This window comes from Nanorana parkeri, unplaced genomic scaffold (genome assembly GCF_000935625.1).
Source record: "Nanorana parkeri isolate BGI_ZX_2015 unplaced genomic scaffold, ASM93562v1 scaffold492, whole genome shotgun sequence".
NCBI lineage: Eukaryota > Metazoa > Chordata > Amphibia > Anura > Dicroglossidae > Nanorana > Nanorana parkeri.
Genome location: NW_017306760.1, coordinates 1,041,888 through 1,058,654, shown reverse-complemented (window position 1 = coordinate 1,058,654; position 16,767 = coordinate 1,041,888). Strand labels below are relative to the sequence as shown.

The 16,767-nt window shown below is 47.2% G+C and overlaps 1 protein-coding gene across 1 annotated transcript in view; it reads right to left on the bottom strand.

Annotated features, from left to right (window-relative positions):
• Positions 1 to 3,184: 3,184 nt before the first annotated feature.
• Positions 3,185 to 16,767, bottom strand: part of SMAD4 (SMAD family member 4) — a 24,244-nt gene continuing 10,661 nt past the window's right edge. The window contains exons 6-11 of the mRNA XM_018561016.1: positions 14,864 to 14,977; positions 12,319 to 12,369; positions 10,823 to 11,006; positions 8,917 to 9,085; positions 4,667 to 4,805; positions 3,185 to 3,324 (exon numbers count right to left, since the gene is read on the bottom strand). Coding sequence (XP_018416518.1) covers positions 3,185 to 3,324; positions 4,667 to 4,805; positions 8,917 to 9,085; positions 10,823 to 11,006; positions 12,319 to 12,369; positions 14,864 to 14,977 — 797 coding nt within the window. The remainder of the gene's footprint in view (positions 3,325 to 4,666; positions 4,806 to 8,916; positions 9,086 to 10,822; positions 11,007 to 12,318; positions 12,370 to 14,863; positions 14,978 to 16,767) is intronic.

Genomic DNA, 16,767 nt, shown 5'->3' with positions numbered 1-16,767 from the left:
TTTTCAACGGATGCAAACGGAAGGGCATGGAATAATGAATGGGTGTGAATGGGGCTAGTCCACACCAGATCCGTTGCATAACACTGCCATATCTTTCCGGTATAAACGAGCCCCATTCCTCTTTCGGCGCCCTTCCATTGGCATCCGTTGAAAAACAGATTGCAACGGATGAGAAGGAAATTGGAATAAAACTAATGTTCTACTTTTTTTTTTCCAGCCCAACAGAGTGGTGTGAGCTAGCCCCATTCATTTTACGGTGCCCTTCCGTTAGCATCCATTGGTAAACATATCACGATGCAACGGATCCGGGGTGAATGGGCCTCAAAGCATAAATGCCTTTTGCATGTCTGTAATAAATGTGACATCAACACACTACAGCTTTCCCCAATCTAATCTATTTCCTGTCACCATCTGTCATGGATATCTCCATTTATCTCACATCAATAATACAATCTGCCTACTGCATTTTTTAAACCAACTGCAGACAGGTTTTCCCTGTGATCAGTACACCACGCTCTCATTTTGCAAACCCCTTGGCAAGGCTCATTTTGTAACTGTCATGGACAGTGCACATTTGGGAGTTACTGAAGCAGTGCAAAGCCGTTCAGATAAGTGATTAAAGCGGAAGTCAACCCACCACCCAAAACGGTAACATTCAAGGCCTCTGGTGATAACCGTCACAGATACCAGTGCGGTTCTGTCCGCTCCCAACCAAGGCACGGAAATGGCTGATGTCATAGCGGATCACAAGTGCAAGCACCATGGCCGAACGCAGATTCTAAACGGGCTACGATGTCGCTGTTCGACTGTAAAGAAAGGTTTAGTTCCACTTTAAAAATTGATAGTTCACCTTTACAAAAACTCAGAAGGGTTTTAAAAAAAAAAAAACATCACATCCCTGTCTGCTTTAAACCCAGCAATACAGCAAGGCAACAACTGGTTCACCCAAAAGACACAACGCCAAAACACAAGATGAACAACATTGTGTATGCAGTCCAGTGCAGTGAGGAGCTCTCAGAATTGTATGTCGGTGAAACAAAACATCAGCTGCACCAGCCTATGGCACAGCATAGAAGAGCCAAACCCTCTGGTCAGGATTGGGCAGCGTACCTACATCTAAAAGGAAAAAGGTTGCTCCTTTGAAGACAGTCAAGTACACATCCTAGTCAGGGAGGAGGACTGGTTCAAAAGAGGTGTGAAAGAGGCCATTTATGTAACCCAGAGAATTTTTGTACAAGTCATTCTGAATTGAGAAAGCTGGTCGGATGGCCAGTGAAAAGTCTTCAAGAAAAATACAGCAAGTCCAGTTGCCTTGACTTATTTTTTTACAGCTATGGCCTAAAGTAAAGTTAGCCCAACGATGAAAAGAACCTTATTTAAAAAAAAAAAAAAAAAGGTTTCATCTACTGGGGGGTGTTGGAATGCATGTAACATTCTACAACAAAGGTGAACTATCGTGTTGCAGCCATTAAATGGGTCAGCACAGTGTCTTAGTGGTTAGCAATTCTGCCTTGGGGGTCCCTGGTTCAAATCCTGGTCAGGACACTATCTGCAAAGAGTTTGCATGTTCTCCCTGTGCTTGAACTCCGGGTACTCTGGTTTCCTCCCACGCTCCACATACATGATGGAAGGTTAATTGACTCCTGTATGTGCCTGCAATAGGGACCTTAGACTGTAAGCTCCTTGAGGGCGGAGACTGATGTCAATGTGCACTGTAGCGCTGTGCACATTGCCGGCGCTATACAACTACCTGTAATTGGCACCAGGATTCCTTATGCAAAAAAGTCAGACGGGGGAAAAAAAAAAAACCCCCCAAGATTTTTTCTTTTTTTAAAACACCACCAACTGACTTCAGCATATTTCCCTATAAAGCATGCGTCAGTCAGATTCTGTATAAACCTATCTGCACCTCGTCTTTCTCTGCTGGTCTTGCAGTGCAGGGTTACACTGCAGCCTTCCACCAGGCTCACTCTGACTTGCAAGTGAAAAATTAAACTGCTGCTATCTGCAGCTCATGAATATTTAATTCACAAACCATCGTGGTAAGAGATCTAAAGATGCAAAGTATCGCTGTGAAATGAAGGGCCACTCTTAACTGCAGCCATTTGCTGTAGAGCAGTTAAAGCTGAACTCCGGCCTTCCCTTCAGTCTTGCACAGTTGTACCGGCTCCTCTACTCTAATTTCACTGCACACAGAGCTTCTCACAATGTGCATTAGAAGCTGCAGCAAGTCAGATAAAGCCCAACTCATTTCCTGGCTGGAGGACGTCCAGCATCATCTAGTCCTGACCTTTTTCATGTATTGATTCTTTCAATCATAGAGGCTCAGCTTCACATATGAGCATTACCTACGATGGTCTGTATTTAAGCACGGCCGTCCTAGGAACGCCGACTCCTCCCAACCACCCATCATGGAATTTTGATATTTGCAAAACTCCTCCCAAGATCCAGCCCACTGCTTGTATTAGGGCTGAGGGTTCTGAGAGGAGTACTGAGGCAAGATGCTGTCATGTTTTCAAGAAGCTATATACAGCACCCTGTCGCCCTCTACTACCAGCCATAATCTGCCTGCACGGCATAGAGAAATACAATGACCTATTGAGGACATCACTGGGTCTAAAATAAGGTATGAAATGAAAGTGGAAAAGTTTTATTTAAAAAAAAAAAATTAATTAGCATTTTGATTAGAGAGGAACCAGGGAAGGCAAAATATAAGCAGATTAAACTTCACCATTAACATGCATTCTGGTGTTCTAGGGGGGAAAAAATTGCCCGGCTTCTCTACTGTGCAGGCAAAGCACTTATTCTACCATAAGAGCAGACGTTCCCCGGAGCCTACGCACATGCTAAGGTGCGATTGTAGGCAGGTCGCAGGTTTTTTTTTTTTTAACTCTTCCACGTGTGTCTGATTCTAACCCTGCTGCCCCCTTTCCTTCCCTACAAAAAGGGTCGCTCCCCAGAAACAGCAAAGTTGGTTATGTGGCCAGTTCAGATGTCAATGATACTCAACAGTTCATAAAAAAATAATAATTCATTATATCAGGCCAAATCAAGTGTGAAAAATTAATTCGAGAAATGTAACTCTCAGGGCCCCAAATAAAAGTCTGAATCTACCCTGACCTGGAGTAAGAGGGAGAAGTTATGTGCATATTTTTTTATATATATATATATCTATTTATATATATTAGTGAATCTCGATCCAGCATGGGGTCTCCTTTATACTCTGCCTCGGGTAATCAGGACCCCAGCCCTTCACAAAGCTCATCCGCAGAATGCACAGCCTACGGAGGTCATCGACACCGATTCCCGCTGCTGCGGATAGACCTGGGAAAGGAGAAAACTCATCAGCTATTTGTGCACAGGAAGGAGTTAATTTTCTACTTCAAAGACAAAAGACAGCAGCCGAAGGCGACCAGCAAAGATGATACAATGCAAGTGCTATCCAGGGAGTTACAATCATCACTTTCTTCATAAGCCACAGCAACCTCTTGTCATAGGATTCCATGCGACTGTTGTCTCTAGGCCTGGTGTACCATATAAAACTGATCTCCAGGCAAACAGCTAAATGCATGGATGAAATGCATATATAGAAGGCTTTCTACCTGCCAAAGGAATTTGTATGTCTCTCCATCCAATCTTAAGATATACACAGCCCTGTCACACAGCACAGCCCCATTTTGCAATCAAGAAGACCTGTGCCCACAGATATGGGCAGACTGTGCACTTGGAAGCGGTGGCTTTTTGTGGTGTTCTGGATGTAAAATAAGCTCCAGAAAGAACAAAATGCACCCAACCCCCCCGCGTACCCAATTTAATATCTTATTTTTCATCTTTATACTACAGGAAGGAGAAGTATTGGGAGAGTAAAATGTACTCTTCCCAACACTTGGAGCTGGTGTGGTACACTGCAGGTGTCACATACTGGCTCTTTAGATCGAGAGCAGAGTGATCACGAACCACTGATCAGCTCACGGTCTTCTCCCTGCATAGTGTAGTGAGTGAGTGTCAGTCACCGCTCCCTGCAGGGATTGTCCCCTCCCCACTCCGTTCCTCCAGTGCTCATTGAGGGGACACATAGGGGAGGAAGTGGGCACAGCTTGCTCTAGAGAGGCAGAGCCAGCTGTCAATCAGGCAGCGGGGTGGATCCCAACAACTGTTGGGATCCTTCCCAGCTTCGGCGCGGCTCTGCAAATAGGGGCCAGTAGCCCACTGGATGCTGACTTTGGGTCACAGGAGGACATTAGTAAATTTACTCTTTTGAGACTAAAGCCAAAAGGAATGGTTTGGGTTTAGTTCTCTTCTAACACAAGATCTGTAACTCTCCAACTCTCCCCAGTTAAGGAAATCCTCTAAACGCCACCATAACGGATACTGGAGAGCAAATTCATGCTTGTTCTATACAAGGGGCAAACTACCCTCCCTCCCCTCCAGCTGTGGTGAAACTACAAATACCATCATCCTGCCCCTGAGAGTCATGCCTGTGGCTGTCAGATTCTTGTAATGTCCAATAGAATTTGCAGTTGCCCCACAGCTGGAGGGCCGGAGTTAGTCTAGCCTTGTTCTGTACAAACCTAACTGCCACTGGGAATGCATTTCAATCTTCTATAAGATGTAAAACAACGCATAATAAACATGTACAAATAACTGGTACATGTAATTCACTTACTTATGGCTGGTGCAATGCCACCAACAGACCCTGGCCCGGGTATGTTACCAGCTACGGCTGCGGCCTGTGCTGCTGCTGCGGCCTGAGCTGTGGCTGCTTGCTGTTGCATCTGTCGATGACACTGACGCAGATCAAACACCTAGAGACCGGGAAAAGAGATCGTAAAAAAGGTATTCATAATCCACGGCCCATTTATATAAAACTGGAGCGAAGGAAATATCCTCCTTTATATTATACTTGGGCAAAACGATCCAGAGAAATATGATCAGCAACTATGGCTACAAGCAAACCTTCCTCCCGGCAGTGTTCATAATAAGGCCACAAAGACCATACTAGAGGCCAGAAGAAAAGAAATGTGTCAGCAATCGAACAAAATCCCAGTTAAAGTGAATGTAAACTGGAACAATTAACTATTTTCTCCCTTTTGTTCTGTTAAATATAACACTTAAATAGTTTTGTTATATCTTTAATGTAATATCCCGCCAGAAATCCAGTGAGCTGAAAACGCCCTGTGTCCTCAGAATCTGATGCATTCATATCAGTTATACACTGCTCCTAGCTATCCGGACTAAAGAACCCCACCTGCCCCCATCCCTTTCCTTCTCCCTCCCCTTTGTTGCATTACCACTTAGAATTCAAATGGATTTTTTGGGTGGGTTTGAATCATTGGATTTACGCAACATGCCTACCACGTTATAGATGCAAAACATTTTTTATTGTGATACAAACAAGAAATAAGACAAAAATAACAGAAAACTTGAGTGCGCATAACTCTTCAGCAACTGATTTTAAGATTTCAGTGCAGCAGCGTTGTCAGAACACACGAGGATGTTAGGAGCTCACTGGAAGCAGGACAAAAATCACATACATTTTGGATATCATTAAAAAAAAAAAAAAATGTATTCCAGCAATGTACTTTTTGTTTCTTTTGCCAAGACATACACTTTAGGCACGGGCATCTGGGGAGCACTTGACAATCTTTAAGTGACATTAATGGATAAAATGCCCCCCACCCCCATGCTGGTGTAAGGACTTAAAGTGACATTAAAAAGGCAAATATTTTTTCCCCTCAAACCAACGTTGAAGCACTTACCCTAAATGATGTCTTAACCCGATCTTCTTTCCTGTAATTTTCAGCCTTCTCTCCAGCGCTGCGGCGAATCTCCGATCCAGCGCTGACTCCTCTGAGCTTGCTGGCACGTACTCTCCCATGTTGTCTGCATGCGGGTGCACACGTCCATAGACTTACCTTGTGTCTTTCCTCGCGTCCCGGCCAAAAATGTGAACTGCGCATGCGCCCGCCCCAAGGTGCTTTGCTGCCGCCCGTGCAGTTTCACAGTTTCGGACAGGAGTGCGCAGGGAAGACAGCGGTAAGTTTAAACCGGTTAAATTGGGTTTTTAAAAAAACCTTTTGCATATTATCTACTGCTTGCTAGCAGTAGATATATGCAAAAAAAAAAAAGGCTGAGGGTTTAGAACCCCTTTAAATGATGCCTCTTAATCCGATCATCTTCTTTCCTGTAGTTTTTAGCTGTCCCTCCAGCGCTGGTGCGGGTCTCCGATCCAGCGCCGACTCCTCTGATGTCCCATGGAGTCTGTGCGGGTGCACGCTGCTCTATAGACTTACCTTGTGTCTCTCCTCGTCTCCCGGCCGAACATCTAAACTGCACATGCGCCCGCCCCAAGATTCTATGCGGCCGTCCGAGATTTTTCAGATGTTTGGATGGGAGCGCGGCGAAGACACAGGTAAGTTTTTTTTTTTTTATAAATTCTTTATTTATTGAAGAAAACATTTTTTCCACGTATACAAACGGGTTTTTCAAAGGGGTGTCCAAATATGAAGTACATACATGTCATTACTAGCTCAATATAGACATCAATCATGGACAGAAACGGAAAACAAAGGGTGAAACAAATATGTAGCAATAGAAAAGGCAAGTGTCGCGGCCTAGATCCTGATGACATGGGTGCGGTGATTCGGGGCCCCTGCTGTCGGGTCTCGTTGCATGAAAGAATCTAGGGTGATTACCCGGTCAGGAGCAGGGGAGCCGAGGCCCACAGGTCAGGTCGCGGTATTACCACAGCGGTCTGTAGGAGGGTATGACAGTGGGGGAAAAGGGGAAGAGGGTAGAGATGGAGAAAAGAGGGGTTGTGGGGTCAGGAGGGGTACGGGGGGGGTAACAAAAAAAAGGGAATAACGTCTCAAAAGATACAACATTGAGGGATCCCAAGGGGTCCCCGGGCCGACAGCCAGGGAGAGGGAGATCAGGGTGGAGAGCCAGGTCGCCCCCACGTAGGACAGGGAACAGCCACCCTCTGAAGGGTAACAGGTAGAAACGTCTCCAGTCTTGCAATCGCGTGTTCCCCGATGGCACGGTTCAGCGAGTCTCCCGATGCAGCGCGTGACGAGGGGGGAAGGTAGGCCGTGGGGCCTAAGTCAGGCGAGCCGGGGTTGTGGGATGCATCCCGGAACAGGGCCCAAGGTAGGATGGTGAGCAGCCGTATCGGGATGCACGGGATAGGGCCGGACGCCACCGCGGGTGGGTTCAGACTGTGAGGGGGGCGGCTCACATCCAAGACGTGAGAGACCTCTCTAGTTAGAGGGTGTCGGTTGGAACGACTAGGGGGTCAAAGAGCGTGTGAGGGTAGCTGTCCGGTACCTGCTGATATACGATCTGGAAGTCCACTCCAGGGAGACGTTGGACGGGGGACGATCCCACACCCTTCAATCATCGGGAAGTCAGGGTTCATTGATGGTCGGAGCAGGATGGGTCGGTCTGGGCCTGCCTCGGGAGGAGCTCCGGCGTCGTCTACGTAGGGGTACGGGGCGAGGTTCGGGGTCCAGGTCGGGTTTCAGCCAGTCTGGCACATCCACGGGTTGGGAGTCCAGGAAGGAGAACAAGTCGGCCAGTTGTAGTGGGTGGCAGAGATTGAAGGTCCGGTTGTTCCGACGGACGTTGAGGCTGAAGGGGTAGCCCCAAGTGTACAGGGCTCCGGCCCTACGTATCACCGCGAGGAGAGGCTGGAGGATCCTCCGCATATGGAGGGTGCGGCGGGACAGATCTGGCAGAACTGAGACATCTGCGCCGTCAAAGGGGACTGAACCCTTCAGCCAGGCCTTGCGCATGATGGTTTCCTTCTCCGCAAAAAAATGCACGCGGCATAGGACATCTCTGGGCCGCATATCTCCGTCCGGTCTTGGGATCCCCACGCGGTGCACCCGGTATATCTCCAATGGGGACTCCGGGGCCTTGTCCACGATCGAGTTGAGGGTGGCGGTCACAGTGGGGCGAAGGCCGGACGAGGTCGTGGCTTCCGGCAGTCCGCGTAGCTTGATATTGTTTTTCGACGGGACCTGTTTTCGAGGTAGTCCTGCTGGAGCTGTAGGTCGGAGAGGCGCCGTTCATACGAGGCCGAACCCGATTCCAGGCGATCAATCGGCCGGGGCAGAGTCGCCTGATCGTTGGACAAGGCGACGACAGATGATTTCAGGTGAGAGACGGATGCGTGGATGCCGGCTATGTGCCTCTTCAGCGCGGTCTCCATTTGCGAGACTATGGCGGCCATGTCCTGCCGCGTGGGGAGGGAGAGCAAGATAGCGGAGATTTCGCTAGTGGATAGCGAGGGAGATTGCGACGGCGTCGTCGTGAGTGGGAGACGAGGTTCTTCGATGGGGCTGGAGCAGCGTGTAGAGGTGGCCTCTCTCTGGAGTTCGAGGTCGTTGGGATCAGGGGCGGACGGCAAGGCCGGGGGTTCCCGGGGTTGAGGAGGAGTAGTAGGCTGCGAAGCCGTACCTTGCATCTCGGGGGCCATTTGCCCCTTGGAGTAGCTGCGAGTAGAGGCGGCAGGTGTGGAGAGAAATCGCTGTAAGGATGTCTGAGAGCTTCTGTCGTTGTTAAATCGGGGTTTGGTCTTCTGAGACATCAAAAACGAGGTTTTGGGATGCCGTGGTTAAATGAAAAGTCCCAGGTGATAGCAGAGCTCAAGCAATGTGCTTCCTTACGCCGCCATAGCCAAGCCACGCCCCGACACAGGTAAGTTTTAACCTGCTTGAAAAAGTTTGTTGTTAATATTTTTGCATAGATCTACAGCTTGCTAGCAGTAGATCCATGCAAAATAAACGCTGAGGGTTTAATAAACCTTTAAGACCTGCACTTAGCACCTTCTTCTGACGCCAGTGTACAGAGGGTCTTCATTTTGAGAAATATATGAAATACATATTGAAAGGAAACATTTCATTGTAGAATTACCTTAATATAAGCACTTGGATAAATTTTGTGAACGGCGTCCCCAGGAGCGCGCCCTGCTTCTCTGTCCAGGTAATAGCTCTGTACGAACACGGCATGATCACTAAGACAGCGCACCCACACGTCACCTTCGCCTTTACACTCCAGCTGCACTCCTTTACCTATATGTAACCTGAGAGAGAAGAGAACTCTCAGCGCCACACAAACATGGAACATGCAGAAAAGCATCGCATACATAACAAGGACACTGGAGCTGATAAAACTCAAAAGGTCTTTAATTTAGATAAGGGCAAGACTGTGCTAGCAAGTTTTGGGTTACCGCACTTGGTACAACGAACAAAAAGCTGAAAAAGTGAAAATCCTAAAAACTACACCACCTCGACTTTAAGGACATGATAGGAGTTATCATGGGAGCAAAATAGAGACACGTACTTCAGTCACACTCATTGGGACACTACTCAGGGATTCAGTTTGCGTGCGTCAACTACCAGTAGAGGATAGAACATTTATTTATTAATTACAGGTATTTACCCAGAAATTTACATTGGGCAGTTGAAAGCCAGTGCACTAAGGATAAAAGTTAAAATATTAACAACCACTTACAAAGCCATCCACAACTCTGTATCTGAAACCTGGTCTCAAGCATCACCCTAGCCGTCCCCTGCGCTCTTCCAAAGACCTCCTGCTTTCCAGCTCCCTCGTCAACTCCTCCAATGCTCACCTCCAGGACCTCTCTAGTCTTTCCCATCCTCTGGAACTCTTTACCCCAACCTGTCTATCTACCACTCTGTCTTTAGGCGATCCCTTAAGATTCATCTCATCAGGGAAGCCTATCCCACCTCAACCAACCACTCAACCATCACGTTCTCAAACAATTCATCCCCACACAGCTACCACCTCATTTATCACTTCCCCCTCCCTATTAGATTGTAAGCCCTCACGGGCAGACGCCTCCTTACTATCTTGTCTTGAATTGTATTGTGGTTGTAATGTCTTCCTTATATTGTAAAGCGCTTCGCAAACTGTTGGCGCTATATAAATCCTGAATAATAATAATAATAATGTCCCTATCTAACACGGACACCTCCATGCACACACACACATCCTAGGGCCACTTTAGACAGGATCCAATTGAACTACCGGCATGTCCTTGCAGTGTGGGAGGAAACCAGAGTACCTAAAGGAAATCCACTTATGCACCTGCAAACTCCATGCAGATAGCATCCTGGCTGGGATTCAAACTGAGGACCCCTGTGCTGAAATGCAGAAGTGCTGAACACTAAAGACAGAGAGCGTGAACAAAAAGACTGTATGGGCTTGTATGTGGTTGGGAAACATTTTACAAGTAAACTGAAAATCCATGTACTACATACTAAGGATATGTAGTGTTTGTGGGTGTGCCCCAATATAAACAGTAAAGGTGCCCATACACTGCACGATTATCGTACGATAATCGTATGCGATCGGGTTTTCGTACGATAATCGAGCAGTGTGAACGGAGACGTGCGACCGTTTCTACTGTACGGTCGCACGTCTTCTGTCGAACCAGCATGTTCGAAAACCAGCCGGGATTCTCGGCTGGTTAGAACGGTGCTCGGAAGATAAATGCTGAACGGGCCGGTGTGCGCACGCACACACTGCCCGTTCAGCATTGCGGTCATCGGAAGCCCGCCCCTCAGGAGGGCGGGCTTGCGATGATCGAGAGTGCGATCTGCCTGTCCAAGATAGGCAGATCGTACGTTTTTTTAATCCCTTTACAACCATCGCAAGACTAAAGTCTTGCGATGGTTGTAGAGTGTATGGCCACCTTTAGCCTTCATATGAGAACTGCAGTGCTCCACGGTCTGATAAAGCATTTATAAAACATTGAGGCTGTGGTGTCTGCTCTGCCCTCCAGTGCATATCTTACCTTGCTCTTTCAATAGCTTCTGTTCTATGTACATTGGACAGCTGACCTAAGCAGAAGCGATCACCACCAGATGGGTCTACATAACCATCGACAGTGACAATGGGACAGTTTGAAGGGACTTTAAAGGTCTCCCCCACTTGAACATCCATTTCAAAGTAAGCAATAGAGCACCAGTACTCCGGGGCTGTTGGAAAAAGAAAAACAAATTAATAATCAGACATCTCTTCCTGTATCTGTAGATAATTGCTCCTTGTGCAGGGGATGCAGTCATTTAAGTCATCCCTTTGACAGCTACCAGCATGTTGTGCAGTTGCTCTCAATCTCAGCTGTTACTGACAGCTTCTACCCCCAACAATGATCAGGACCAATCAATCAAAGAGGTTCCCAGTCATGTGATCACTGTCAGAAACTGACAGCAATGGCCCATGACATATTGAGGCCACTGCAATCTGTAGAGGTCAGTGTGCCTCTGTTTTGCTTTAGACAATTACAGTATGAAACACAGAAATAAAAGTATTAACAGTTTTACTATACCCAGTTTTTTCCCCAAAACATAAAAACATCTACATCTACAAATCTTTCCTTGTATGCAATCCAACCAAGACAGACATAGAAAACTCTACATCTTCCTGAAAAACAAGGTTTGGCTTTAATATTATGTAGTAATATATGTAGTTTTGTTTTGTTTTTTTATACTATATTTACCAAGTACTTTCTGCGAACACCCCCAGCTTAAAAGGAGAACTATGGGGTCAGTGTTTTTCCCCATAGTTCTCCTTGGGGTAACGGGAGGACACAAACTAGCGTCCTCCCGTCACCCTAAGCTCAGTATACCGCGAGCTACAGCTCGCGGTATACTGAGACGCCGCACCTGGAGCGGATCCCGACTTAGATGACGGGATCCGCCCAGCTGCGTGAGTGACAGCTGGCTCTGCCTATCTAGAGGCAGAGCCAGCTGTACCCGCCCCCTCCCCCGTCCGTTCCGCCAGTCAGCGCCGGCAGATCGGAGCGGGGAGAGGGGAATCCAGCCCCTCCCCCTGTCACGGCAGAGAGCCGTGACAGGATCGAGAGGTGAGGGAACCCGGTATGTTTTCCCTCACCTCCCGATCTACTGAGCCGACCTGCGACAGTCTCATTGTCACAGGTCGGCTTAGAACTATGACGTGAGTGGAAATCATTCATCTCATAGTTCTCCTTTAAGTATCAACCCTCTTTATGGTATAGTCCGCTTCCACAATTAAAAGAGACACTGGAACCCCCGCTTACAAAGTTGGCACAAAGACAATGTGGTGGTTCTTTTATCTCCCTGAAGGAATTGTATGCTATGCTTGCTAAAAGAATTAGAATAACTGCAGTACATTTAGTTAAACTTCAGCAACACTTTAACACCAAAACAAACTACTACTATGGCATCTTGTGGGTTTTAAGATGCTGACTGCACAATAATTGAGGAAAGCTTGCTTAAGATTTATTGCCAAATGCATATTCATACTCACCTGGGTGATTGGAAATTGGAGGCTGGAATGAGAGTTCATTGTGAACAGGCCCTGCAAAACAAAATTCTCACTTCTTAAATCACTTTGTATTGATCTTATAGACTATCATGCTTTAAAACCAAATTACATCAATGTAGAAAAAAATGTGAGAACATACATTAGATAAGAATAAGTGAGATAGGGAGATAGAAAATAAAATTGCTGTTCCCATATTACGACAATCTTGGGGACTGAAAAACAACAGATTCTTCATAATTCCTTCAAAAAAAAAAAAGGATTGTGCTGGCAACAACCAAATGTCTGCTTCCGCTTTAGAACCAAAAGGTTGCCAGGAACAGTCCCTGTTTTCTTCAGCTTTTACAAAATTTATACCAGGGTTGACGAGTGCTGGGCGGGCGGGCAGGCAGACATACCAGGGTTGACGAGTGCTGGGCGGGCGGGCAGGCAGACATACCAGGGTGGACGAGAGCGGTGACATAACAGGGTTGACGAGTGCTGGGCGGGCAGGCAGACATAACAGGGTTGACGAGTGCTGGGCGGGCAGGCAGACATAACAGGGTTGACGAGTGCTGGGCGGGCAGGCAGACATAACAGGGTTGACGAGTGTGGGGCAGACATAACAGGGTTGACGAGTGTGGGGCAGACATAACAGGGTTGAATGTTGTTGGGCAGACATATCAGGGTTGATTTACTAAGAGTAGAGGCTGTTCACCACAAAGTGAACGTCGAATGTTGGGGGAATAAGGTGAATTCGGGTTCACTTTAGTCAGTCCTGTGCGAGACACATTAAAAACAGGATTTGTGCTAGCACATGATTCATAATGATCACAGCTTCAACTTATCCACCAACATTCAAAGTGAACTGCCTCTACTCCATCAAATCCACACTTTTGTATCAAACACTGTGAATGTGTGAGCTGTAAACAGAACAAATCTGTTTTCCTTTCAGGAAAATTAAAAGCTTCAGAACTGATTTGCTTTACAACTTTGCTCTCCTTAAATATTTCAAAGAGACTATGTCACTTTGCCCATATAGTCTGCCGACAGCCCACCTACCCTACTGAACCCCACCAAGATACACTGACTGATTTTATACTCCTTGTGCTCCCAGCCTAATCGTTCTGTCAGGGCCAGGTTACCAGATACTGGGGAGCATGTGACTTTCCCCATGTGACAGTGCTTGGGCCCGAGAGGACAAGCGCCAGGCCGAAACACTGTCGAACTAGAGGTCTGGCTGGGAGGATATAGACGTCACTCACCCAGCTATGCTCAGACACCATCCTATACCTAGATGTGGGGAATTATCAGGAGGGACTGTCACGCCGTCTAGGCAGGTTATCGAGGCACTATTGTAAAAACAGAACCCAAAACGTTGACCAATCTACCTTTATTCTGGAAGATTATCTGGCATGGCCAGGAACCTCCCATCCTGCTTGCACACACTCATCCCAATTCTGACTTGGGAAGAGAGGAGACCATTAAATGATGGTAAGCAGATCTCAGACTTGTGTGCATTGCAGGATAGGGAGCAGAGAGCGCATTCCAGATAATTTCACCCCCCAAGCTGGGATTGCCACATTGCTACACGCCTGGGTTCCACGGTAGGGATGCACCGATACTAGTATTGGTGCCGACACAGAGTATTTGGGCGAGTACGAGTAATCGCCCAAATGCTTCGATACTTATCCCGATACCGGAACTTCCGGTCAGAGGAAGATTTCCTCTGACCAGCAGTGCTGCGAAGGAACATGAAGACATTGTCCCGGCCAATCAGGAAGCCGGGGCGCGAGTAATGACTCATGGCTCAGCTTTCTGATTGGACCGGGAAGCCGGCTCCATGCGGTTTGTCCAGCTCAATGCGGATTGTCCGGGAAGCCAGCATCCTGGCCAATCAGCATGGAGCCGGCTTCCCAACCAAACAGGAAGCTGGGCAGCGGGTAAGGACACGCTGCCCGGCTTGCATGGGAAGACGGCTCCATGCTACCGGAAGTACCGGCATTGGCAAGTAGCGAAATATAACTATCAGTACTCGCACTTGATACTAAAAAAAAACGGTATTGGTGCATCCCTATTCCATGGGTATCCGATATTTCCAAAAGAAATAAAAGTACATAAGAAGCATCTCGTAGTGTGTGCTGGAAGACACACACATTGTCATAACATTTTCCTACCGACATCTATCCTTTAAAAGGTTCGCCCACATCCGAATTTGTATGGATCAAGAAGGGCTGAGCAACCCAAAAGCTTCTTGCACCTGAAAACCCTTCTGAGCAGCAAATTATGATTTTTAGTTGTGCTTGGATCCATCAGTTTTGGGAGGCATTGCCCTTTAAAGAAATGCTCTCAGGTGGCCCCCATTCCCCAAAGGTCATTGCCTTTGTTCATGCAAACTATAACAGACTACAGATGGACATCGGTCAACTGAACGGTTATACAACTGTTGCCAAGCTTAGAACTGACAGACTATAGCGAAGAGCCCTATAAGGAAGAAAGACATGGATGGAACTGAGCAATGTATTAAAACAGGATTGGAAAAGAAACTTACAGTAATGTCCGGGATGGGGCATGGGTGGATGGTGCTGAAGATGTCCGTTCTGGTGGTGAGACATATTGGGTGTGTAAGCTGCTGTTCTACTTCCAGTCCAGGTTGTGGTACTGTCTACAATATCATACAGAAGATGGTTACTACTCCAGCCCTTAGTCTGGATGCCGTGTCAGCAATATGTCTCAGGAGGGACTTAAAAATAATGCAGCTATGAGTTTTCATGCAAAGAAAATAAAATGAATCAACAAAAAAATCTGCAGAGTGTTATGGAGGGATGACGGGTCTCCAGCTCTCAAGCTGGGATGGCAGACGAGAGAATTGTGAATGCTGCTGATGTGCACGAATTTAAGGACTCCTAGTCAACATGGCAGCCTTACCCTAAAAAGAAAGCCAATTCATCAGGAGACTCATTCAGTAATTTTCTATAGGAGCACCATTGCAGAGGGCTGCATTCAACTCATCAGGGGGTCACATGTCCACTAGACAGTGACAACATCTTTCTATTTTGAGTTTGAACAAAGTAACCCTCCTGTTCAACAAGAAAGACAGACTGAACAGTGGACACTAAGATCATAATGGTTTCCCTTTAAAGGAGAACTATGGGGTCAGGGCTTTTCCCCATAGTTCTCCTTAGGGTAACAGGAGGATACAAACTAGCGTCCTCCCGTCACCCTAAGCTCAGTATACCGCAAGCTAAAGCTCCCTATATACTGAGACGCCGCACTATAGTGCGAGCTGCTGCTCGCGGTATACTGAGATGCCGCAGATGAAGCGGATCCCGACAATTATGTCTGGATCCGCCCAGCTGCGTGAGTGACAGCTGGCTCTGCCTATCTAAAGGCAGAGCCAGCTGTACCCGCCCCCTCCCCAGTCAGCGCCGGCGGATCGGAGCGGGGAATCCAGCACCTCCCCTGTCACGGCAGAGAGCGGTGACAGGATCGAGAAGTGAGCGAACGCCGTTATGTGTTCGCTCACTTCCCGATCTACTGAGCCGACCTGTGACAGTCTCATTGTCACAGGTCGGCTAGAACTATGAGGTGAGTGAAAAGCACTCACCTCATAGTTCTCCTTTAAAGTGATCTTGCCACAACTTACAATCCCCGTAAAAGATGTTCATGTCAAGTAAAAAGTATACACTGGCCTTTCCTGCCGCCTGCCTTCCGCCCCACTAAAGACAAAGCACTCCTGGAAGTGTTGGTTCTAAAAGCAACACTTCCAGGAGTGTTGATCTCCTTTGTCACCCATGGCCCTCACTGGTTTCTACCACTGATCCCTACAAGATGCAGAAGTGACTAAAGGTGGCCATACACCTGCCGATTATTGTACGATAATCGGCAGGTGTATGGAAGGCGTGCGTCCGTTTCTATTGTATGGTCGCACGTCGTTTGTCTTACGAGCATGTTGGAAAACCAACCGAAAATCGTAAGATTTTCGGCGGGTTTGTGGCATGCTCGTAAGACAAATGGCGCATGGGCCAGTGTGCACAAGCGCACACTGCCCGTTCAGCATTGCAGTCATCGGAAGCCCTCCCCTCAGCGCCAGCTTTAGGGTTCAGTAGGAGGGACCAGTAAAAGAGCCGCAAGGGACACAGGAGAGCAACATCCTCAGAAGGGTCTGTTTCTGATGAAACTTTAACCTGCGATTTGCCTTGTGGGCAAAAGAAGGGGAATGTATAGGCATACGCTTTCTTTCTTGCAGGCGCATCTTTTATGAGGAATTTTAGTTTGGTGAATGGAAACTAGTGTGTGTGCGCGCGTGTCAAAGAAAATACTTCTCACCTCTTCCATGCCCCACAGTTGATCAATAATGGAAACATCACCATAAAGGATCAAAAGCAGGTTGCAGAAGGAGGCAATAGTCTTCAATTTCTTATTAGCAATATAGAGCTCCCCATAATTCCTTAT